At 45.2% G+C, this 26573-nt stretch overlaps 1 protein-coding gene across 7 annotated transcripts; it reads left to right on the forward strand.

Annotated features, from left to right (window-relative positions):
- Positions 1-335: 335 nt before the first annotated feature.
- On the forward strand, positions 336-26573 carry LOC147615219 (putative peptide/nitrate transporter At3g43790). Of its 7 annotated transcripts, none has more exons than XM_086779250.1 (18): positions 336-756; positions 978-2041; positions 2137-2177; positions 2378-2438; positions 4045-4147; positions 4367-4469; positions 10361-10414; positions 10500-10562; positions 16334-16383; positions 16500-16575; positions 20054-20308; positions 20401-20488; positions 20697-20782; positions 22609-22716; positions 23543-23587; positions 24322-24410; positions 26063-26106; positions 26251-26573. In XM_086779250.1, exons 3-18 carry the CDS (start codon positions 2175-2177, stop codon positions 26358-26360), a joined length of 1338 nt encoding a protein of 445 aa, XP_086635376.1. In that variant the 5' UTR covers positions 336-756; positions 978-2041; positions 2137-2174; the 3' UTR covers positions 26361-26573. The 7 variants fall into 7 exon arrangements, 6 of the variants coding, with proteins under 6 accessions (XP_086635376.1, XP_086635374.1, XP_086635373.1 ...); XM_086779248.1 differs by lacking the exon at positions 978-2041 and adding an exon at positions 24511-24554 and having other exon boundaries at positions 363-756; XM_086779251.1 differs by having other exon boundaries at positions 502-756; positions 978-1999.

Below are 26573 nucleotides of genomic sequence, written 5' to 3' on the forward strand. Positions count from 1 at the left end.
ACCTATCTCCACACATTAAAATTTAATCAAAATTAATTAAAATTATGTCTGTGTATTTATGTATATGTATATGTATCTAAAACATAATATTGTATATACTATATATTTACATGTGTGTATGTGTATGTGTGTGTGTGAGAGAGAGAGAGAGAGAGAGAGAGAGCGTGTGTGTATTTACATGTGAGTGTGTGTAGCCTACGAGAATGAGAGAGAGAGAGAGGTATTAATGTCGATAGAATGCAACAAGAGGGCATATACGACCAACGGGTGGGATTTGAACTTGGGTGCACCGATCATGACCTTTATAAGGACCTCCCACTAGCCAATCTGTTAGTAAGAGAGAGAGAGAAAGAGGGAGAGAGATGGAGGGAACATGTTCTTTTGTAGAGTATTTTCAAAAGCAAAAGCGAATATACAAAAGCAAGCCTGTAGTACTACGATTCCGTCTTTCTTAAAATTCATGCAGTATGCTACGTGACGCAACGGCGAACTGTTAGTGAACTTTATCGCCCCGCTTCACTAGGCAGACCACACACACACACACGCACACACAGAGCAAATCAAAAACGTTTGCGAGAGAGAGGATGGGGGAGTGCTCTGCGGATGACCAGCGCCATGTCCAGACCCCCCTTCTCCTGCCTCCATCCCTGCACCACGGCTGCCCTGGCTGCCTCCTGGAGCTCCGCAAGGCTGCTGCCAAAGGCATTCCCCCCAAAAAAGAGCTTTCCTTCGTTGCCCTCTTGGTCCTCTGCAATTGTAAGAGCTTGTCTTTAAAAAAATAATAATAATAATAATTATTGCAATTTCTTTAGTATTGTTATTGCAAGGCACTCTTAGGGGATTGCACTCCTCCAAGCTCCAAGTTTATTTGTGGCATCTCCATTAGTAGTTAATCAGCAGCCCCCCCGCCCCGCCCCCCTTAAAAGGCCTTGAAAATTGCACTAGTTAGTTTTTGGTGTTTCTGGCTTTCTTTGCAGGGCTAGCTCTTGGAACTCCAGCACGGTGGTAACTCGCCTACTGCCCCCAATCTTCCCCTGGGCTTTCTGGAGCAAGGCCTTCTGTAACTTGGAGTGGGTGGAAGGGGTTTCACATTATTGCAATCAAATGCTTAAAGTGGCCACAATCTTAAACATATGCCACTTAATTCCACAAAATTGTAAAAGAGAGATGTGCACATCTGACACCACAAAGAGGCCGGAATGTGCCGACCCCCCCACCTTGAAGTATTTTATTACCAAAGGAGAAAAATATCATGTCCAAGCTTTGGGGAAGCACACACTCTACATTTATCCACATACAACCATGAATAATTCATATACACATGTTGTCATCAAAAAGTCCCATGAAAATGCCAAGAATATGTATATTCTGTGTGGATACCGACCAACATAGCTTATCGAATAGCCTACATAGCTGTCCATAAACCCATACAGCTGAATCATAAGCCCATTAAGCTGTCCATAAGCCCATATGGCTGAATCATAGGCCCATAAAAGTGTCCATAAGCCAATATGACTGAGATACAATACCCCATAGCAATAGTAAGTGCCCAATGGCTCAATTTCATGTGCAATTGCAATAGCAAGTGTCCAATGGCTTTTCCTAGATAACCAATTAAGAAAACAAATGCCCAATGCTTGAAAATCACAATACAATGATTAAATACACTTGCCTTCAGTATTACTTTGCGATGGAAGCCTTCAAAACAGTCCCCAACAGTCGGTATACTTCATGGACAGCCTGAGAGAGAGAGAGAGAGAGAGAGAGAGAGAGAGCAGCTAGCATTGTGGTATCCTTTACAGCGGTGGTAGAGAGCCATAACCTTGGAGTAGAGAACCACCAAGAATAGAGAAGACTTGCCAACATGATCGAGGCTAGTTTGCAGCAATATAGCCTACTCAAATGAAGAGAGAGGACTCAAATTTATAGATTTGGGGTTCTCATGAGCTAGAATGGCAAGTAAAAGTATAATGACAAGTGGAGAGCTGTGATGTCAAGTGTGAGGCCACTTGTCTCATTTTGGGATTCTTTGCATGATAAGGTTTCTTTGTTTTTAGTCTTCAGCTCTATTTTTTGTGTCCAAGGTTCAACTACCACACGTTTCTAATCGTTTCTTCCTGAATTGATTGTTTACAGCCCTACCAATTGCTTCACTTTTCCCATTTATATACTTCATGGTAAGCCTGTTCCCTCATTTGGCAGGTTCCCTTGGAATCCATGCATTTATGACACCATTTTTTCTTTTATTGGTTCATGATGAGTTATAGGCTATTAATTGTTTCTGAGAGGTTCACACATATGAAACAGAAATATCAGTGTCATTACTTTTCATACCAAACTATTCTCTGTAGGAATCTCATATATGCCTTAATTGCAGGTCCGAGACTTTGGAGTTGCAAAGTCAGACACAAAAATTGCTACATATGCAGGCTACATAGGTGTGAAAACTGATCAAGTTTTCCATACTCTGAAAGGATTGGTGTCCCTGGTTTACCTTTTTCCTTCAAACATCCCTAAAATGTTTGTAGATACAGTGCACTTAAGTATCTTGGAAATCTTTAGACAACAATTGTATAAAACAAAATCAGAAATTTGTAGTCAGATGTTTATTGCAAAGCAAAAGGTATTGCTATAAAAAAAGCACCCTATGTTATGGTGGGGTGGTAGAACTTCTTGAGATTCTTATCACAAGAGAACGGCTGGGTTGTACATTGGGCTTCTGAATTTCTAAGTTAGTAGTACAAATAGGACTTGATGCCATCTCTAGGTAGAGAAAGGGTCTTTATCTAGCCTTCTTACAATCCAAGATTAGTAACTCTTGCAGTCTTCTAATCTTTTTGAAAGAAAACTTTATCTTGTAAAGATAAAGTTAAGGAGACTTGTAGAAAAAGTTACCAATGCAGATGATAAAGAGCATTTCTGTCTCACATAGCCCATGAAATCTATAAAAAGCAAGGCTAGTTCTGGCATAGACACTCTTCTTCATCATGAGAGCTGGCTCCTTGCAGCCCATCTAATGTCCATATCTGGAACATCTTGATCTCCTGGCAAGGAGGAGGAGATCGAGAATGCCGACATCAGCTACTCTCGAGCAGTAGCACATGGCCTTAGCCTTGTCTCTTTGTCATAGAAATGTGAAAGCTCTTGCTTTTGTTGCTCATTGCTGTATCAAGCTCTGGCATGTCATTGATTGGCCAATTGATCTCCTCATTGGTGAAGCAAAAGGACCTAGATGTGAGTTATGTGGTTGGTATAATTAAGAGACCTCGTTGATTCACCCCTTACATAATCCAAAATGCAAGAGACCGCCTTCTTCCAAGGATTTTCAATCTACACGATCAGCTGCCTTTTCACTTTCTCAAAATCTAGCAGTAGAATAGGCATTGCTGATTGCGTTCTTAGTCCATTCCACACAAAGAGAAGACATTGTTAACAAAATACCCCTGCCCTGCATAAAACTAATTGGAGCCTCATGTATAAGATGTAGCAAGAGGTAGTTGGAGCCTCAAGATGACTGCCTTGGCAAGGACTTTGTAGGCAGTTCAAGCAAGGTTATCGGTTCCCATTGGTTGAGAAGATCGAAGGCCTATTCTCTCCTTGGGGATGAAAGAAATAAGATCATCTGAGAGAATAGAATGTATCCGTGTATTTCAAATCTTACGGAGAGCTTCTATGATGTTGTCTCTTCCAAAGGCTGACCAATTGGAGGGGTGTAAGGTCATCCTCACCTGGACACTGGTTCCACTGTTACAAGCTATCCACCCCGCCCTTCAATGGCTGCTCCTGCTTCCCTTGTGCTGATTCAAGGATTTCTCCCCTTGTCACTTGAAGCGTTGCCAGTTTGCATCCAAATGTCCTCTCCTCAATTGCACCTTTTTCTTTGTTATTGCTGACTCACTTTTGATTATACTTTCTTAGATGTATTGGCATAAGTAGTCATGCGTGTAGACTCCATATTCTGTATCTGGGCAGAGAATAAAATCCTGAGTTTCCTTGAAAAAAAAGATAAAATTTGACGTGCCGAGTTGATGGTTGTGTATGCAGGGTCAGCAATGATGCTAGGGCGCTTTATGACCTCAACACCTTGGGGTATGGTGGCTGATAGATATGGCCGTAAGCCTGTCATCCTGATTGGTACTGCATCAATGTAAATGGTGAATCTTTATATCTATCAATTTGCTTGAAAGGATCTATGCATCTATGATGATGAAAGCATCTATGCGTCTATGCATCTATGCTTGAAAGGATCTATGCATCTATGATGATGAAAGCATGCTTTGTAACCATTGCAGCTGGCTTCTTGTATCCTGTAACGATAATGCATTGATTTAGTTCATTTTCTCTCTCTTTCTTTTTGTCATTCCAGAGTTGTGTTCAACACGCTTTTTGGCTTCAGCACCAACTTTTGGATGGCACTGACATCACGATTCCTTCTTGGCATTTGTAATGGCATGCTTGGGACAGTAAGGGTATGCTCTTATATTCTTTTCTCCTTTTATTAGTTAGTTTGTGTGCTATTATTTTCTGCAAAATTTGAAGTGAACGGTTGGGGAAAAGCTTTGTATTTCCCAGTTCTGTTTTTCCTCAAAGAAAGCCGGGAAGAAATTTACAACCTTCTGAAGAGGTAGACACTAAGATGTTTGTGGTGGGCAGGGGGCGGGTAGGGGGGGGGGTGTGTTCTTTTCATGGATGGCTGCTCTTGGAGGGAGACTATGTCCATGGGGGAGGGGGAGAGAGCCACACTGGGGGTCTGTAATGCCATAACATACTACTGTTGCCCCGGGTGAAAAAGGACCCAGTTTCCAAGTGCGTAGGAAGGCTGCACGTTGTTGCTGAATCACCCTGTAGGTGGTCCTTGTGTCCCTGAAGGCGTGGATGATGTCTGCCCTGATGAAGCGGATGGTCTCCACGCCTTCAGAGACAAGATCCCCGTGTCCCTGAAGGAGTGGATGATGTCTGCCCTGATGAATTGGAGGAGAGACCATGCCCCCCCTAGTCTCAAATTGTGTGACTATAGCGGGTTGCTATGCTGTTCATGAGCTCCCACCACGGATCTGGTGGAGTCTGTGGGGTTCATGGGACTGTTGGAACCTGAATGGCGGCAATGGTTGAGATCTAGAGATGTATGTGGTAAAATGGGAGCTCCATACAATAATGCAGGTGTGACTAATGTGTCAAACAGTGAGAACTTTGTCCTCGGCTCGTGAAACTGTATCTGTGAGAAATGCCTCTCAAGTGAGCCCATAGCTGCATACTCTCGCATCAATCTGGTTCTGGCTGCCTTCTGCATAAAGAACTGAGGCCCAGCAAAAATGATCCCAAGATATACATAAGAGGCCACAAACTGCCCACTATATGTAAACTGAGGTGCCGATCTGCCTACCCATTGTGAGGATGTGTTAAAGATCATAACCTTGGTCTTTCCAAGGTTCACTGTGAGGTCCCGATCGTCACAAAAAGCGCGTAGTGCATCCAAGTGCCTTTACAGCCCCTCTGGTGAATCAGGGGACAATGTCATCTGCATACAATAAGATAGGTATCAAGACTCCTGCCAACTGTGTGCCTGGTCCTCCTTGTCTATCTATGTAGTTAGATATGTCATCAATGTATAGCCCAAAGAGAGTAGGAGACAGGGGCGGTCCTGTTTCACTCCGATAGTGCTGTGTAAGACATCTGAGTCACCTCCCGGGGCCCGTACTCTGCCAGTGACAGACTCGTACAGTGTGAGGATCCCCCAAAGCATATCTGCTGGTACTCCCATATCCTGCAGTCTCTCCGACTCTCCTTGTCAATCTGGCCGGTGTCAAAAGCCTTGCAACAATATATGTGACGCCCATGAGCTCCCCCCTCCTCAATGATGCCTCGTAATGTGAAAATGTGATCTATTGTCCGAAAACGTGCTTGCCCTAGTGCTTTGAGTTTTGCTCCTTGGCCCATATGCTGAGCTCATGCTCCAAGATTGATCCATAAATCTTGGCCAGTGTGACCAATCATAATAGTCCTGTAGTTGCTTGGGTCCATGGGGTCACCTGCCTTCAAATGGGCACAACGGTATTCGAGGACCAGTTGTCGGGAAACCCTGGCATATTGCCTTGTTAAACATATGAACCAAAAGTGGAGCCAACACATCCCTGGCATGGGAGAAATGCTCGGCAAGCAGCCCATCATGATCCTGTGCTCTCCCATTTTGCATCCTGTCAATGGCATCTCTAACTATATTCAACTGGAAGGAGGAGGAATGGGGGGGGGGGCGAGGCTCAAGTGGGCGAGGCTCAAGTGGGTGAGGGAGAGGTGGCTGTCCGGGGACGTGGTAAAGGGAGGAGGCATAGGTATGCCAAGTGTGGAGCGTGGTAATCAGAGTCGGTGTGCGATGATCCTGGAAGAGCCTCGAGGGCTCCTTACAGTCCCATCCCAAAAACAGTTTATAGCTTTTGCTCAAGTGTGGCTAGATAGGCACGCTTCTTCCTCCACGTGAGGTGCCGGAAGATCACTTGTGCCTACTGGTGAATGGTGGAGCCCAGAGCAATCTCCCATTGGCGGCGGGCACGGGTCTTTCGGCATTCCTTATCATACGAACTGTTCTCTGGAACAGTCCCATATTGTGTGGAAAAGAGGCTGTGTGGCAGATGTGTGAAGGGAGGTTGCGAGCTGTGGCAAGCTCATCAAGTGGGAGGTCGGAGATGATGCTGAAGATGTGATCATAGTAGACCGAGGAGGTCTCCTTGGTGAAGTGGTATCTCGGGTGGTGATGGCGTGGTAAGGTAGGTGGATGAGTGGTGTATTGGCATGCGAGGGAGAAGGCTAGGTAGGCATGATCAGCTGCCACACTTGTCACATGCGGAAGCTCTGGGAGTCTTCTTTCAACCCTAAACACCATCTTGGAACATGCTTGATGCAAAACACATACAGAAGATAGAGAAGAGAGAGAGAGATAGCTGAGTATTTAGTATATTCATAATGTACAAAAAGGTGTACAAGTCTTGCAGCCATAGGCTGCCTCATCAAAAGGAGGTCTTGACTCATAGAGTCCCTAGAGGAGTGTGCCTCTAAACAATGAGCATAGTCCCTTTTATAGTTCTTCTTGGTGCATGACACTCGGCTTACCTACTATCCGCTAGCATCATCTTGAACCCAACCCGATTATCATGTCGGCCAACTTTGTAGTTGCAGCCGATAGGCTCTTGTTCCATTCCGAGGATCTCCTGCACACCAAAGCGCCTGGCTCATACCCAAAACCTGTGTCTTTTCCTGTTGCCTATCAAGATTAGCTCCTAGAACGAGCATGCACATGTCTTGCACATGACATCCCCCTCTGCTAAACTTGGTGATGGAAGGAAAGGAGACATGATGGAACAGATGCATAGATCTTCATCAGAGTTGGAGTGGATTTGGAGATCGGGCACGGTTTTTAGTGAAAAAGGTTGCCACGAAGGGAAGGATGACAGGTTGGGACTCCGTGAATAGACAACGGGATAATAACAGTCATCCAAGAACAGAAGTTGGAATCCATGCCTTGTTCTTGAACACTTTCTTTGGTCTTCGTATTGAGTCTGGCACTCTCACTCCACCCCTTGGAGGATCAGCCTCTCTTGGAACCGTTGCTTGAAAGCCTTTCCTGGTGTGCCACAAGTGGCACCCAACTCACAAGACTGCCATTCCCCTTGGATGTTATGGAACACCACCAACCAACCTCCTAGGAACTTCTTCCATGTCTTGTGTTGCTTTCCTTGGGGCTCGTACTTGTGCACGTTCCTGTACCTGTGCACCTTCATCTGGGATTGAATCAGTGTTTAGCTTTGCTAAGCTTGATGCGCTGATACCAATGTAACATGCGGAAGCTGTGGGAGTCTTCTTTCAGCCCTAAACACCATCCTGGAACATGCTTGATGCAAAATGCATATAGAAGATAGAGAAGAGAGAGAGAGAGAGAGAGAGAGAGAGAGAGATAGCTGAGTATTCAGTATATTCATAATGTACAAAAAAAGGTGTACAAGTCTTGCAGCCATAGGCTGCCTCACCAAAAGGAGGTCTTGACTCATAGAGTCCTAATCTACTGATCCAACTCCCTAGAGGAGGGAATGTCTCTAAACAATGAGTATAGCCCCTTTTACAGCGCTTCTTGGTGCATGACACTTGGCCGACCTGTTGTTGGCCAACATCACACCAAAGCGCATGGCTCATGCCCAAAACCTGTGTCTTTTCTTGCTGCCTATCAGAGATTTCAGCGCTTGGAATGAGCATGCACATGTCTTGCACATGACAACACCAATGGGGCGGGGTGAGAGTGAAATTTGAAATGAGCGGTATCAAGGAGAGCGATCCCATCAAGTAGTCCACTATACTAGCTCCATGGGGAGAGAGATACAGAGAAGAAGAAGAATAGGGGACTTTGGAGGAAAGGCAGCCAGAGGTGATGCTGCAATCGTCATCTTCACAGGATTATAGAATTGGTGAATCAAATAGCGAGTCGAGCTAGACTGTTGGTGTCGGGAGGGATTAGGAGCGGCGGCGGCGGGCATGGAGGGGGAAAGCAAAGAGGGGGGAAAGTGTAGGAGGGGGGAGCACGAGAGCAGGGTTGTTTCTCGTACCGGTATGAACCCTAAAAAATTTGGCAAGGTACACTGGTAGTGTACACTTGATTGATAGGATGAGAGTCTTTCTACATCACTTGGAGATCCCTGGTATAGGTAGGCTAGATAGTCGGATCCTCAAGTTATGTACGAGGGAGAAGATGCATCAAGTGTTGTTTTGAAAATCAAACACTACAGGAGGATTCGCACACCACGAAAACCCCCGGGGCCAAGTTTAATTGCGCTGATTTGGCTGCGTTTGTGCGTTGGAACGTTTTCTTCAAAAAACACTGATTTGTCTTAATGGACTGCTGTTGGCGATGGCGATTCCTTCAAATTGACGTTGGAGACGAGTGTGCCTAAGAGCTATGGAGAGGCTTGAAGTTATAGTTTGATCAATGATTGAGTATCTGAGGAGCAATCAAGACTCCAATGAAAGGGGGTAGAGCTGCATTTTTGCAAGGAAGAGGAGAAATGATAAAAATGGGTAATTTCTCGATGAGCAGAGATTAAGCATGAATCACTCAGAAGCACGGCTCTCATGCCATGTTGGTAATCACAGGTTCAACCATGGAGCTATGGAGGACATAATCTCTCCATGGTTAAGGAAGAAGAAGAAGAAGAGAGAGCAAGTTGGGCACAACACAAGGTGATTGTATTATGAATGAATGAGAATGAGAATGAGAATGAGATATGAATGCACCACCAAGTACAATACCCTTTAATAGGCATTAAACCCTATCTTTTGACTCCAACTAAGAGGTTGTTTACACCTAGAGTGTTCAGACCAAGTTGGCTATAAACCTAATGATCGGATGCCCGTATCCCCAATGTCACGTGATATTTTGGTGTATTATTTCAACAAGGGGAAGAAGAGGAGGCCGGGCATGCGGCCAGGGGCAACAGAGGCTGGTGGAGGTGAGGGAATCTGGGGGGGGGGGGGGGGGGGGGGGGGGGGGGGGGGGGGGTTGTGAAGGAGGGGCGCAGCAAAGGCATGAGGAAACAAGGGCAACAGAGAAGCAAGGGTAGCAGAGGCGGAGAGGAAGCAGGGGCAGTCAATCGGCAGGGAGGGCAAAGGGCAGCGGGATAAGAGGGGCGGGTAGCGAAGGCACGTGGTGAGCAGAACTCCGGTACGGGGAGTTGATGGAGACCAGTGCCATCACTTTGTTTCGCGATCTAGCTGCTGGCCGATTGCTTCCCCATGCTAGCGGATTGGTTTTGAGCCTCTCTTAGGGCTATGGCCAACTAGGGATATGGGCTGCCTATGATACAAGTATGGCATCTAACATGCCTTATGGCCACCCCATGGGCTGGCCCATGTACCTATGCTTTAATATGCACCTAAAGGGCTGACTTCTCATGATCTAAACCTCAGGTGACCTAAATGCGACTAACCTACGTAGCTCGTGCCTGACATGTCCCGGATTGGGGCTCACAATGGTGTCACAACATACAAATATTCCTAAAAGATACTATTTTGTATATAAGTGTAGCACTGATGATGAGCAAGTGTCACACTGCACCTCACTGCATGGGTAACAATAGGACAGAATCTTGGATAGGTGATTGAGATTCCCAATCAACTGCAGTTGTGGTGGCTTGGGCAGTAGGGTTCCGTCCATCCGATTGATCTTTCCTGAGTGGGTAGTGCCGGAGAGGGTAAGGGCTGCAAGGGAGCACTCAGAAGAAGTTTTTCTTTTTTTTCACTGGTTAACATTATAAAGTTACGCTCAAGATTATGAACTTATTTGGCTTCTAGTTATGATCAATAACCAAGGAAGGTTTTGCAGGCCTATGCATCTGAGATCTGTAGCCACGAGCATCAAGCATTGGGTCTGTCAATGGTATCGCTCTTTACCGTACCCTCTCCTTGTTGGCCATCTTGGTCTCAAGATGAACTAATATAAAATCTCTCATTTGTTTTAATAGGTTGGATCAATGTGGGGGGCTGGTTTGATCATTGGTCCAGCTATTGGAGGGTACTTGGCTCAGGTGTGACAGTTTCTTTCCACATTCATCTTCATTTTCATCTCTGGTTGACTAGAAGTAGGATAACACTTAACTAGTAATATTGTGCTCAAGAGATTGTGAATGTTCGAAACGTATACCATCTGCAGGGATGCACGCAAATCAGACAATTTATGATAATATAGATGCCATTTTTGTAAAGGCATGCTCTTTATTACAGCATAGTCACGGGATGCATGGCCTTACACATTGAACACGTGTTGGGAATTTTCGGTTCTTGTTTGTTCAAAGACAAGTGCCCTATGGTTCCAGTTTTCCTCATGACCTTGTCGCCTGTCCTTTGTTGAGAACATCACCAGTGCTTGTTCGAAGACCAAGGTATTGCTTAAAATCATAATAGCTAGGGAGGATCAAAACAATTACACAACATTATAACTGGATAATTAAGATTAATGAAAAAAGAGCTTAGCAAGACAAGCACAACAAATATCTCATCAACGTATTCATCAAATTTTCTGCTGAAATGAGAGCCCAAATATATTTTTTAAAGCTCCAAGATCCATGTATGGAGCACAACTCCTGTGACTAGTAGTTTTTATGTGACTTAAGCACAATCCATGTGACTAGCACAATCCAAGTGACTAGCACACAACATGTGTCTAGTCCATGTGATCCATGACATCACTCAACTTACATTACTTATGGCATGTGGAATCCCTCCCAACGTTTCACATATTCTCATCCATTTACAATCATCAAATAACCAAGTACCTTAGGTATTTTAGACCTATCTACACATGTTACATGCACCTTAATGAAGGAGAATGATGCTTAAACACATGTTGAAAACTGAATATGCAGAGAGTAGGGTTGAGGTTCCATTGCAAGTAACCCTCTCATTTTTAAACTGGTCGCAAGAGCTCCCGTACCTGAGCTGCACCCACCGCTCTCCTCTCTGCCCCTGCCTCTGCTTCCCAGGCCTCTGTTCTCTGCTGCCTACGCTGCCCGGCCTCTGCTGCCCATGCTTCTTTCCTGCTTGTGCTGCCCCCCTTTGCTGCCCGCACTGCCCTTTCCACTGCTGCCCGCTGCCTGCCCTCCTCTTCTACTGCCCGTCCTCCTTCGTCTTGCCCCTTTGCCCACTCTTTCCTTCCCTTGCGTTTTCAGCATCTACACAGTTTTCATCATTCATACACACATTGTTTTGCTACAGCCCTTCCGGTGAAGGTAAAACGCATTCATACAATCATTTTCAGCATTCATTCACAGCCTAGAACAATCCCAATTAGTCCCATCTCTCAGCAGCCTCAGATTTGCAGCCTTCCTACATTCCATTGGAAGAGTGCATAGGCTTGAGATCGGTCATCATTGGTGCTTCTACAGCCGTGTACAGCTCAGCCCAACTCTTGGTCTTTCAGAGACCTTGTGTTTGGCTTATCTACAGTTCAAAGTCAGTCCCTCAGTCATTCTCTTCAAAGATAATAAAGCAAATACTCCTAGCGATAGGAGGGTACCCTTCAGTGGGTAATTTGGGACCCAATAAGGTGTATAGATCTCTCTCTCTCTCTCCTCTCTTAAAGTTTGAAGTGCTAAAAGTGGATTGCTAAAGACTCCCGAAACTCAGGATAAAGAAGGCGGTGTGAGACTCTGTGTGACAGGATCCGTCATTACGCATAATTTCATTGCATGTTACTGAAAGAAAGTGCATTGAACATGGGAAAAAGAAAGTGAGTGGGGGGAAGATGAGGTAGACATATGGGCTAAGGAGGAGGGGGAAGGACTAGTGGCCAGAAGCGCGAAGGGGGGGGGGGTGGCAGGGTGGGCAGCAAGAGGTGCAACAAAGGGGGGGAATGACGGCTAGTAGAGTGGGGTTGGAAGGGGATAGCGGAGGGTGAAGCAGGGAAGGGGGGGAGGAGAAGGCAACAAGGAGGTGCAACACTCTGCTCTACTGGGGAGCTTCAGGACCCTTCCGGTTTTTACGCTTTTCCCTTTTGCACTTTTTAGGACCAGATAAAGTTTTTAATATACAAGAATGCAAGGACCATTTGACTCCATAATAATAAATAAGGCTAAATAGTGGCGGGTTACAGGGAAAACTCTAGCAACAACCATTATCCATCATTGTAGCACACCTCTTTGCCCGGGCACGCCTAAGACAATGTACACCACAGTAAACACAGGGTTCCCTCTAGGACAGTATGCCCTCAGGAGTTGTCACAAGCTAGGAGAGACGTGAAGGGTCGTACGCATAGCTTGCTAGACAGAGAACACACACATGAGCAAGAACACAAATGAACAAGAACATAGATGAGCAAGAGCAGTGAGAGTGGTGAGAACACCAGTGAGAGTGGCAAGAACACCAGAACATGAAAATAGATGAGACTAGTATTGCTAGAATGATCTCCATCACACAATCCCATATCTTTTGTACAATGCCGCTTGACCTTTGGACTGGTCCAAGGGTGACCATCAAGTGGCTCTGCCATCACTGCTGAGGAGCATGGTGTTCATCAAGTGGTCACAAGAGACAAGTTGTGCATCGTTGTAGTGTCAATGCAAGTGGTGCAAGTGGTGTGCTGGCCCAGGTGTCAATGCAATGAGGTGGACCGGTCCAAGGTAGCTGGCACTTTTGTCCGGTCCAAAAGTGAAGGACCAAGGTGGCCACAGGAGTGGGCAGCCATGGTGGCTACAGGTGGAAACAAAGACTTCGAACGATTTGGGGTTGTAAGCTGCCTCTTAAACAGTGTCTATTCTTATGGAGATGCCTTGTGGAAATACTTCCGGTTTCTACTTTTTTGGCAAAACTACACATCTCCAGTGAACACAGGGTCCCCTCTAGGACATTATGCCCTTAGGAGTTGTCACAAGGTAGGAGAGATGTGAGCTAAGGGTCACACGCATAGCTCGCTAGCACAGAGAACACACACATGAGCAAGACACAAATGAACAAGAACATAGATGAGCAAGACACAAATGAACATAGATGAGCAAGAGCATGCAGATGTGCAAGAGCAGTGAGAGTGGAGAGAACACCAGAACACGAAAATAGATGAGACTAGTATTGCTGGAATGATCCCCGTCACACAATCCCATATCCTTTTGTACAATGTCGCTTGGCCTTTGGACTAGTCCAAGGGTAACCATCAAGTGGCCTTGCTGTCACTGCTGAGGAGCGTGGTGTTCATCAAGTGAGCATAAGAGACAAGTGGTGCATCATTGTAGTGTGAGTGCAAGTGGTGCGCTGGTCTAGGTGTCAATGCAATGAGCTGGACCGGTCCAAGGTAGTTGGCTTTTTTGTCTGGTCCAAAAGTGAAGGACCAAGGTGGCCGTTGGAGTGGGCAGTCAGGGTGGCTACAGATCGCCCACGACTAATCGATTCACTGTCCTCGGTGAATGGCAGAGAAACGCCAATGTAGAGGATGGAGAGGCTGTGAAGACATTGGGTGATATTTATGAGTCTAAAATAGAGATTACAATAGAGATAATTTGATCAACATGTTCAGTGATATATACAATGAAATGAAATAAAATCGTACATACTATACTTCGAATGTAACAGTAACCAAAAGTGAACTAGAGGTTTGAGGTGTGAGGAGGAGCGGTACAGCCATCTTGCCCTGTAGATGCGGGTCCACTAGTAGCTGCACTCTGACTCTGGCTGGGACCGACAACGAGGCCCCCACAAGCGAACTGCAGAGTCTGTCGCACGGCCTGAAACTGAGCGGCCTTCTCCCTAAGAGAGGAAAGCTGTGCAAGATCCATATCCATCGTAGCCAGGTGTGACCTAGTAGACTGAAGCTCCACCTCCAGTGTGGCAGCATGATGCTGGGATGTGGTAAGAGAAGATCTGAGAGTAGCAACTTCGGGCACGAAGTTGCGTTATAGTAGTAGTAGCCTGTGTCATCTCCTCCTGAAGCCAGGTCACTTCCTACGAGCGTAGTTGCTGGATGGTATGGTTGGCACGGCGCAACTCTCGGGACAATTCCTCTGATAGTAGGATGAAATAATCTGTGAGGTACTCACAGTAGATGCTTGCCTCGAGGGACATTGTCGAAGTTGCACACTAGACGTCGGGCACGGGCGGCATGTGGAAGATCCAAGGTGTGCGGAAGCCTGGTGAAGGGTAGCACATCCCAAAAGGGATCAGGAGTAGCATCTGCGGAAGGAGATTCTCGGGTGTAGCCACCTTGGCTGCCCACTCCTGTGGCCACCTTGAACTGGACAAAAGTGCCAGCCTCCTTGGACCGGTCCAGCTCATCACTTTTGGACTGGACAAAAGTGCCAGCCACCTTGGACCGGTCCAGCTCATTTCATTGACACCTAGGCCAGCACACCACTTGCACCACTTGCACCACTTGCACTGACACTACAACGATGCACCACTTGTCTCTTGTGCTTACTTGATGAACACCATGCTCCTCGGCAGTGACAACAGGGCCACTTGATGGTCACCCTTGGACCCGTCCAAAGGCCAAGTGGCATTGTACAAAAAGATATGGGATTGTGTGATGGGGGTTAATTCTAGCAATACTAGTCTCATCTATTTTCGTGTTTTGGTGTTCTCTCCACTCTCACTGCTCTTGCTCATCATGTTCTTGTTCAATTGTGGTCTTGCTCATGTGTGTGCGCTTTGTGCTAGCGAGCTATGCGTGCGACCCTTAGCTGACGTCTCTCCTACCTTGTGACGACTCGTGAGGGCAGAGGGCACAGGGGGCCCTGTGTTCACTGCGGTGTACACTGTCTTGGGCGCGCCCGGGCAAAGAGGTGTGCTATAGGTGCGATCCTGTTGGGGACACCGCCACACCCTTATCACCCTACTACTTTTTTTTGGCACACAATCACATGTCACACACCTAAGTTTTTTTTTTTTTTCGCGCCACTCCAGTTGATGCACCGTCTTACTTCTCCTCCATGTTTGTTCAGCGCACCGTCTCGTCTCACCCATGATTTTTTTTGTTTTGTTTTGTTTTGTTTTGGCGCCACTTCCCTTGCTAAATATGGCGCACCGTCACCTCATCTAGCCCCATGCGCTTTTTTGCCACCCAGCTAGGAAGCTTGGTTTGCCACATGGCTTAGCACAATTTCGCCAGCTTATCTAGCTGTGCCACATACTACTATGCTTTTTGGTGCAGCAGCACACCTTGATACGCATATTTTTTTTGGCACACCGGCACTCCAATATTTTGGCGTCCTACCCACACGTCTCACAGGGTGGCAGAGTCTATGTGATGCAGCCACGCCACGGAGTAGTAGGGACACTGCCTCTAAGACTGTCCCAGAGGATTTTTCACCTATACACTTCCTGGCGATTCCACACTGTGCACTCTTACTTGGGGCACAGTAGGCTGGGTGACTGAGACTGGCCCCACTCTTCTATGAGGAGGCAGCAGGTGGTGGGCAGGCCCTCCGACTCTCTGTAGGATTGATGCAGTTCCCACCCCCGACAGTTTGGCAGAGCCTTGGTCTCCGGGCAGCACCAGGTGGGAGATCATCAGCATCATAGCTGCATGGCATGTTGCAGCGAGGCCATCAAGCGTACTCTCACCCCTTTAGCCGAGTCAATCGGCTCCGTTTGGACTGTCATCATTCATACCCTCCACGGTCAGTGGGAGAAGCTGTAGGGCTGATCAGATTGCATCTAGCCATGGAGGGAAACACCCCTTTCCTCTTTGTTTTTTTGCCTCCTTTGAGGGTTCTGAGCATGTACATCTAGCCCTTGGGCTGCTATTTTTTAACTAGTAGAAGATCATAAAAAGCGTTGTTATGCTCATATTTACAAAATGCAATACTTCTTCCAGCCTTCGGAAAAGTACCCGACTGTCTTTCCGAGTGGATCGTTTTTTGACACGTAAGTATTAATTATACAAAAGGCGAGATAACAAAATGTCTTGTTATTAAAAAGTGCCAGATTTTTAGTAAGGACCAACTTTATGATGCTTGGATTGAATGAGCTTTTGGTTGCAGGTTTCCCTATGCTTTACCTTGTATATGCATATCCGCATTTGCAGCAGCAGGACTTGTAGCAAGCTTTTGGATTCCGGTAAGTGATTTATTGCAACTCTCATTCAAATATATTGAGGGAGAGAACATCCTTTCTCTTTGTTGTATTGGATTTCTCATCTTGTATGGCACCAACGCAAAATGTGCTAGAGCTGCTAGGCTGGATAAGACTCTTGGATAGTAGCTCATTCATATACTTATAATTTCTTTTTATCAGATGGATTAGTCTGGCTGGAAACCAGCAGGCAAGCTGGGTCTCCGATTCTGCCAAGCTGTCACACTCGCAATGATCTCTCAATCTAAGTCCAACTTTGAGTGACGTAGTTTGAAGGGAGAATGGGGGATCTGTGTCAAAGTGGTGGTATGGACAGACCCATGATACAGCATAAATAAGTACCACCATTACGAGATTGGGTGTGATTTTCTTGTTTTTTTAAAGAAATCCCATGTATGTCATGCTTACCTGTTGCTGGGGAAATGAATTGTGGGGGTGAACTGTCTTCATGATTGGACATTCCCTGGATTTCATGCATATGAATTGTCCATGGCCTTGGGGACACCCAGGAATACCCTGGACGGACATGATCTAACTGATATGGTTCAATTTTATGCACTAACAAGTGTTCACATGTCTCTGTAGGTGGTAAGTATCAACTCAAACCTATTTTTAAATGTTTTTATGAGTTACAGCGTTATTATGTGAATCCTTTTAACATGTCCTGGCTGCATTCACCAAGGCCATGCTAATGGGGGCAATTAATCTGGGGCCCTCTCCAAGTGTCCTCTTGGTTGGGAAAGGGGATGGGTTGGTTCTCCACAGGGAGAGAATCAACAAATCTTAGGGGAATCACGGGTGCACAACTATTTCCCTGGCTCTCGTCTTTGGCCTTGCTTCTCCAGACATCTTCCGTACCTACAGACAGTCCATCTGTTCTGCTGCATATACCCCTGTACTTGCATTTTCTGCTCCATACAATCCATGCATACATCAATCGCACCCAACTTGTATTGGCAGCCATACTAGTTGTACAGGGGCTAATCATGCTGCTCCTCTATGCTGTTTTTGAAACTGCCCAAACCTTTTTTTTTCAAGAAAGAGACTTCTATTAAATATGAAAGAACCAATAGAAAATCACAGCATCAACTACTCGATAACACGATGGAGCTCCTTGAGGCTGCCCTCCCTTCGCCCTCGACCCAACACCTCCCCTTTCCACCAAGAAGGCATCCTCCCGCTCAAGACCTTGGCTCTTGCACATAGAATTGAACCGCTGGATGTGGTCATCTACATCTTCAGAGGTGGATCCTTTGAAAGTGGGAAGCTTTACATTTACCAGACCCAACACTCTAGAAAAAGGGGTTCCAGGCCAGGAGGGTTGGCTGAGCCTCCAGCATTGTTACCAAAGGTTGGATTACCAAGATTGGCCGCCATAGGGAAGGGTGGAAGGGGGTCCCTTTGGAGGTACGTAATTGAATCTCTTCCGGCTATAGCAGCGTATTGAGAGGGGACTCTTGGCTAGGCTGACTGGACTAGCATGAGAGTGTGTATTGGGCATACAGAGGACAGAGAGACAAGAGAGGTGAGCTCTGGACAGAATGTCCAGAGTCCTCAATACGCCCGACACAGTGTATACATAAACAGATTAAGACATATTAGAATATAAGCATAACACAATGACAAGAATACTGTAAACATTACTTGCATTACTCCCAAGAAGCTGTTACATGCCCTTCACTGTACCATGGATACCCAACAGTGGTCAGAGTGAGTAGGACAACACATAGGACAGAATAACAAGTGACTACAGGACTCAATGAACAAGACTCACTGAGCAGGACTCGATGGAAAGTATGCCGCCAAGAATGAGCTGAGGAATCATTCTAATGATTCCTGTGAGGCGGTGGAGTCGGTGGAGTTGGTGGCATCCCCAGAGCAGCTCTCAGTGCCACATCCTCATCGAGCTCGCTGCATCGTTCGGGGTCTCGAGAACCTCTCGGCAGATCTTCGCATCTACTCGGCATATCTCACTGATTATATTTTTGAGCTATCTAGGGATCTCTGCCATCAGCAGGATCACACCCGTCACACTGCGGATACCATGGTAGCTCTTCTCTGGACAGTATGTCTGGAGTTTTCAACGCTCATAGTGCAGCACATGTATGAATAGACAAAATGGGGCGGAACATAACATAAGTGACACATTGGCAAGAGTGACAAGAATATTGCACAACACTTGTACTACTCCAAGACACTGTTACATGCCCTTCAATGTACCATGCACACCCAGTAGTGGTCACAATGAATAGGACGACACATATGCTCAAATTGATGACAAGTGACTACAACACCCAATGTTAAGGAAAGGATGTAGTATGAAGGATGGAGCATTAAGGATGTCCCCCAGGATGAGTTGAGGGACCATATAAGCATTCGTGCAAGACGTGGTAGAGTCGGTGGAGTCGATGGCATCTCCTATCTCTGGTAGATGCCATCGGAATGGCGGCCTTTGGTGGAATCTCCTATCTCTGGTACAGTGTGGGCACTCTGGGTGGCTACAACATCTTATGCTTTTTTGATGAAGCAATTCACATGGTCTTCATCGAACACCGTCACATGCATGACTTGTGTACTAATGCCACCAATCATCCAGAATCTCCGAGAGGGCCTGCAAACCCTGGCTGAAGGGGTTCATACCATTGGTTTTCTCATTGTCCGAGAACTCCCAAAAAATGTTTTTTTATCAAGTATAACAGAACATATAGAAGTCAAGAGTCAAATAAGACTCAAGGAAGACTTCTCGAAATTTTATCACTGTTGCTGGCAGAGCCTATCAAGAAGCATAGCAAAGAGAGAGAGGAAGGGGGTGTTAGCCCAGATACTCTTGAAAGCATTCCATCAGATTTGGCTGACCTGGAGCTGCCTTGGATTCTGTTCCAATTTCAGGAGAGAATATGGGCTGTATCAGATCAGATGGAGAAAAGAACTTGTAAATGATACACATGCTGCTGTCGATAGCCTCCGTACATTAAGTGCTCCAAATATGCCTTGCTGTTAAGCTCCCAACAATCTCCAACCTTAGTCTACTGTCAAATGATGCACTGTAAAGGGAGAATCAGGAAGCTCTGCTAAGGTTGCAGTATGGGCTGTTCCACAATAGCATGCAGGATATAACCTGTCATATTATTTGTGGGATACCCTAGTGCTTATCGTAGTGGAAATTTGCAATGAGCCACAATGGATTTTTCAGCAACGCTCCGAAGATGGTTCGCAATACGTACTTCTTGAACTTTGAGTTCTTGGTACTCATCATTTACTACTAGTGAGTCCCTGCTTCCTCATAAAGTGGTTACCATGTAACTGCTGCAGAGTAGACAGACTGTTTTTGTATGACAAAGTTAATCATGTTTCCAGTACATGCTACTGCTTTTGGCAACAGGGGAGAAATGGCATTGATGTCATGCTTAGGACCTCAGACATCACATTAACAATTATAGTGCTCTTTTTAATCCCTTTACAGGAGAGTCTGCACAATCATCCAGTCCATGTGGTAACTCATGACAAAAAGGTTCACACTGATGTCAGTGGCAAAAGCATTGATCTTGGAACTGGGAAGGTGGAGGATAATGTGGTTGAGGTTTCCAAAAGCGAAACACAGGGGGTTTTAAAAAGTGAATTGCAGGTGGTGAAGAAACCACTTTGGAGAAATTCAGGGATGCTGGCTGCAATTTGTGTGTACTGTATTTGGGGACTACATTCTATGGCATACTCAGAGGTGAGCTCTCTCTGCGAATGTGCTCTTTGCAGTTCTCATCTCCTTACTGAGAAAACTTCTTCTAATATTGAAAGACCATTTAATATCTGCAGATCTTTTCTTTATGGGCTGTAAGCCCTGAGATGTATGGCGGACTAGGTTTTACAACCTCCGAAGTGGGTGATGTGCTTTCTGTGACTGGTAAGACGGCTTGTGTGTGGACACAAAACGTAACTGGGAATCAGGATGAAGAGTTTGGCCACAAAGTGGTGGCCTTATCTGCTTGATTGTCTGGTCTGTTTTTTCTCCTTTTTTCGGGTGTGTGTGCACCCGCATGGCATGCACATGGCTGTGCGTGCGTGTGTGCATTGCATCATGCCTTACTCAAAGTTTGTTGGTGTTTTGCAAGGAGCTGCGCTCCTCCTGTTTCAGCTTTTGATATTTCCTCGATTAGCGAAAAAATTTGGAGCTATTCAAATAGTTCAGGTGCCAGCGGTAAGAGCCAATATGTTGATGAGTGTGATAATCTATATGATGTGTCTTGCACCACTTGCTTTTAAGATGATGAGACCTTTTTTCAATAGATTTTATTGATGACAATTTATTTTATTTTTCCAGAAAAAAGACTTCTATTAAGTAAAATAAAATCATACAGAGGGAGATCTCAAACCAACAGGTAGGGAGATCCAACAGATTGGGGGCACTATGCTGCCATAAAAGCCCCGTAGGAGTGGAGGAGAAGAAACTACCATGGTTCCACTCTGTCATAAATATGCTGCGTTTTGTTTGCGCAGCTCTAGAAGATCCCTGTATATGGGCTGAGGTCGCCAAAAGAGTATGAATGATGTCACTCCATATACTGCAAATACACTGGGTGTCATAAACATGAATACCCTCGAAGGCCTTTGAGCATCTAATCTCCCAGATATGCCATGCCATGATACTAGCAATAATCTCCCAGGTGGTGTCAATACTCAGTGGCGGTGGTGTGTATCGTAACTCGGGGATATCCTGAAGCAAACATCTCGGACAAGTATAACAGTATTTGCTCCCGTGCCTTCAAAAAGAAGCTGTGGGCCACACTGAGTCAACCATGCAATATCACCCCTAAGTATAGATAGGATCACTCCTCAATCTGCCCAAGAGCTAGATACCCAGATCCTCTGTGCTCCTCTGCACTCCCATAAGCAATGATACACCGTCTTGGATGGAGCTGGGCATCTAGGACGAGATGTCCACACCAAAATTAGATCTCCGCTGGTCGGTGGGCAACTCACCATGTAGAAACACACAAAAGAAGTAGGATATCTGGCTCCTCCTATATGAGTGCCACAGTATCTCCTAGAATCTCCTCTGAATGGGGGGTGTAATGTCATACGCCTCGTAGTGAGGCCTAAGAGTGGGAACTCTCTGAGTCTGACCAAGCATGAGCATCTTGGCGTTACGTGCAGTGTAGCTGAAGAAAGGTATGCTCCTCATGGAGTTGTCACATCAGTCCATTCCCACTCACCAGGGTCCCAATGTAGGTATCTGATAGGGCACTAGGGCACCACCATATAGCCATAGGCACCATGAAGCATGAATAAACCATTAATGGGGAAGGGTCAGATACCAATGCTTCCAGAGCAACCCACTACTCTCACTGGGTAGATCACAGAGCGAGGTGTGATCACTTGTACACAACACCCCTCCATCTGCCATCTAGACTGAATGGAATAGAAGGCAACACCCTCTTCCTCCTCTGGCTTTGGGAATCCCAACACCTAAAGGGGCATGCCTGTCCCAGAAAAAACCCCAAACCACAAGTCATGATACTCATGTAAAAATGTACCAGTGATCAAGTGGATAGGTATACTGTGCAATCCATCAGTGACTCCCTGTAAGATGCTGGGTAGATGCTTTCTTCTGATCGTCTGGAAGACACTTAAAATTCTTCTAGTCGCTGTGCATCTCTGCTGGCCTGGCCACTGCATATACCCTGCTGCCAAGATCATCTCTGATAAGGTCGTTCCACATAATGGGCTGCCTATCAACCTCATGTACTGAGCTTGGGGGTCTTACATAAAAATATCCACATACAACTCTAAGCCTGGATGATGGAAGAAACCAGTGGGGAGGATGGGTGGTGGTATTCTGCTGCCTCAGAGAAAATAGAACGTGTGTCGTGCGGCGTGCCTCCATTCATCACCGCTCTCAGCAGGGACACATCTAAGAACATGGTTGATGACAATTTATGCTTGTGGATGGCATGATCTTGCCTTAGTATCTCATTTATCAATGCTATTCTCATTTGTCTTTTTTCTTGGACTTAAATATATCAGGTCTTGACTATGGGTCTGATTGCAACGTATCCATTAATAGCAAGGCTTACTGGGATTACACTCTGGGCAGTGCTGATTTCTGCAGCTGTTGTCAAAAGTCTATTGTCTGTACGTATTCTCTCTCTCTCTCTCTCTCTCTCTCTCTCTCTCTCTCTCTCACACACACACACACACACACACATGCACGTGTGTGTGTGCGTGCGTGTGCACACGCGCGCACACGCACATGTGTGTGCACACATGTGAAGCCATGCAGATCAGTTATCCTCCATTATCAAATTTGGCTTGATAGCTTGTAATGACCACCAAGTCCAATGTAATGCCATTTTGCTCCATGAAGCATGCCATTTGTATTCTATATACCAGTTTAAGTCATGGTGGAATGGTTGCTATGTTAACCACAAATTCATATCATGCATTAAATCTCTCAGGCTCCTTGTCCACAAGATGCTCACCACCACAGACTAGAGTGTTGAAAGCCTGTATCTTGGTCTCTCTGTAACCCACCATGATATTTCTGTACTTACTTGGCTGCTGGATGGCTAGGAGTGATAAAAAGCAGTGACAAGAAACATAGGAATGCACATCAAATAAGCCCTATGACCACTATACCATCATGTCCTATAGAGGATGTGCTTGTAGGATCCCCATATATCCACACCTATTGGGTCACATTAGAGGCAGTCATTTGGGAGATTGAGACCAAATGCCCAAACTATGGATGTAATGCCGGTAGATAGAGGGATAAATGGCGAAATTTCCATTTTCTGAAATAAAGATCATAGCATGCACTCATCATTTGCAAATGTACCCCTGTTGAAGGATTCGTATGGCTTTTTGTTTTCCAAGAAAAGTACTTCTTAACATGCATTTATATTTTGATTTTCTGCTTGATATTAGGGCATGTCTCTAATAACTTCTTTACTGAATGCAGATAAGTGTTGAGACTGGGACATTTATGTTGGTTAACAACTCTGTGGTAAGGATCTTTTTTTCAAAAGCTTTAGATTTGTTATTTTTGTGCCCTTGGCCTGTTTGGCGTTTACTACTCGGTTGAATTCGCTACCAAACTGGGATCTAGGTGATCAAATACATAGCCTGCAATAGAGATTCAGATGTCATATGCTTCTTTTAGAAGTGAATATATACAAGTTTCCATTGTAAAATTGACATAAAAGTGTAGAAGTGTCACCCATGGCATTGGTCCAGGTCCACCCTTACCCCCTGGAATACTCACCTGGGGGCAGGATTTCATATGTTTTACAAAGAGATTTATTGAGGTGGATGTGGTTCCCTTCAGTTTCGACTAAGAGTCACTTGACATGCTCTTCCCAGAAAATGTTTAGCTGTCTGACTGAATTGAGAATTCTCAATAGAATTGGACCAAAATGCCATAGGGAAATATTGGGTAAAATATGGGCACCCTTTACTCACCTTATTTCCTCAAAAAGCGATTGTTTCCTTTAGGGCATCCATATGCATACTCACATTCCTCCTCTGCATGCAGTGTCCATCATAACGCGTGCCCACACAACATGAACTTTGAAAACACTTACTAGATTAGCTCCTAAGTAGCCATACCTATCTTAGTGTTGTAGATCCGGTTGGATAGAGGCCTTAGCTCAAAAATCTTGAGCTATTTATGTTAACTTCTTTTGTCTTTACAGAAAGTGTTCACTGCTTTAGAACTTGATATTAAGAGCTTCCTCACAGGCAAGTGGTGAAAGAGGAACTGCAAATGGAATTTCGACAAGCTTTATGTCACTTTTTAAAGCTATTGGGCCTGCAAGCGCAGGAGCAATGTAAGTAAAATTGTGGGAGTTTTTTGCATTTGCTGTGTAATAATTATTTTGTGGTCGGTAGTTATTTTGTTGCTCATGCTAACTTCCTCTTTATGAGAAGGCATGCAAAAGGAATTGGAATTGAACGAGTAGAAGGATGTGAAGGTAAACCTCAGCCCAGACCAAGGTCATCATCTTCCATACGTCTAGGGTGGGAATGGGTATGGATAACTTCACACAGAGGAAACCAATTGAGTTGGCCGAATTCTACACACAGAGGAAGCAAATTTAGATGGCCGAATTCTACACACCTAGGGATGGGTCTTGACTTGGTAAGGGAAACAGTTTCTTTGCATGGTTCGGGGGAGAATGTTTGGAGGGGGCCATTTTGAGCATTTAGAGAATTTACTATTTGCTTCCATGTGCATGGGGTTCCTTTCTTTTGGCCTGACCATGAACAAAAGGGACCTGCCAAGATGCTAGAGAGGATGGTCCCCATGTTCACAAGGAGAAAACCCTGGGATTTGGGCTGGAGCATCCAAATGGATGTCTTATATGCATGGATTAGGCCACAATCTTTCCTCCATGAACAGTATCCTAGGAGGTGGAATGAGAAGAGATTTACTGAGGGAAATTTTCTACCCACTTGAGACACTCCAAGATCGCCCACTAGAATGATGTGCCTCAGTGGATAGAAAATCAGGTACAAGTCCACTACCAAGCAGACAGGCAGCTACGATCCTTTCGTGTCTCCTCTCGATGCAGAGAAACTTATTCCAGAGTCTCGTGAAGGGAGGCTATGTGGTTTTACATAGGAGGTTTCCTTGACTCATGCACATGCTTAGGTCTCCAATAGTGCTCTCTCTCTCTCTCTCTCTCTCTCTCTCTCTCTTTTTCTTCCTCTTTCTTTTCTTCTCCATGTTCTATAGCAAGCGTTGGAGTCAATGTTCAGGAAAGGTGTGGCTCAAATTCACCTTCCGCCGATTGAAATTCAAAATAGTCAGCCAGATTTGCGGCATTTGGAGTGACATCGTTCATACTCTTTTGGCCACCTAGGCTTGTATACAGGGATCTTCTAGATCTGCACAAACAAAATGCAGCATATTTTTCCAATGAGGTGATACCCTAAGTGGTGAAGGTGTTTGCCTAGGACCAAGAGGTTTTGGGTTCAAAACCCCACAAGGTGCTTCCTCGGCGGTATCACCTATGAGCGGATAAAATGTGCTTATGGGCAGATAAAATGTGCCTATGGGCGGTGAAAAATGGTAACTAGGGGATGATCTTGGGCCTACGGCTAGTTGGAAAAAAAAAGCGTAGCAGATTTATGAGAGTGGAACCATGGTATTTTTTCCTCCACTCTTACGGGGGTTTTATGGCAGCCTAGTGCCCCCACGATTGGTTGAGACCTTCCTACCTTTTGGTTTGAGATCTCCCTTTGTATGATTTTATTTTATTAAGTCTTTTTTGGGGAAAAAAAAACAAAATAGTCAATTGGCATCTTCCCTAATAGGAAATGAACTAGTTGATAGAAGTGTAAAATTTTAAAAAAGTATGACTATTTTCCTCATATTTCCGGCTTGGTGAAAAATGAAGAGGAAATCTGTATGTTTCCTAAAAAAAGGTTTCGTGAACACTGGTTGGAGTCCTAATGACATCTTGAAATTGGATTACAGATTCTCTTGGGCTCAGGAAAGAATGGATGCATCCTTTCTTCCAGGTTTGTTTATAAATTCTCTTTCACCTTTTGTGCCCACTACTGTTGTAGTGCAATGTGAACCTAGATGGAGGCATTGTTTTGCAAGCATGTGGGATATGTTTTGGTCACCCTCATAGCTCCCCATGCTTTTTCTTTGTGTTACAGGCATGTGGATGGTGTTTTCAATTTTGAGTGCCCTCTCCTTTATCACTCTTGTGGCCACTTTTGAACCATTACTACCACACTCTCTCAACAACCCCCTACCTGAAGGATGATAAATCATTTTCCAAGCCTAATTTTTACAGGTAAACAAAGATTTTTGATAATATTACCAGTATTTGTCAATTCTCATTGTCGGAATGGCAGACACTCAAGGGTGTTTGGCATGGCCTTCTTGTAAGTAAAGGACATAAGATTGTAATCACAAACACAAACATATACTTGGATGGCATAGAAAATTTAATACCAAAATATCTTCAAAAGCTAAA

Source organism: Cibotium barometz, chromosome 40, assembly GCF_041138505.1.
Source record: "Cibotium barometz isolate CiBa-2024 chromosome 40, ASM4113850v1, whole genome shotgun sequence".
Taxonomy (NCBI): domain Eukaryota; kingdom Viridiplantae; phylum Streptophyta; class Polypodiopsida; order Cyatheales; family Cibotiaceae; genus Cibotium; species Cibotium barometz.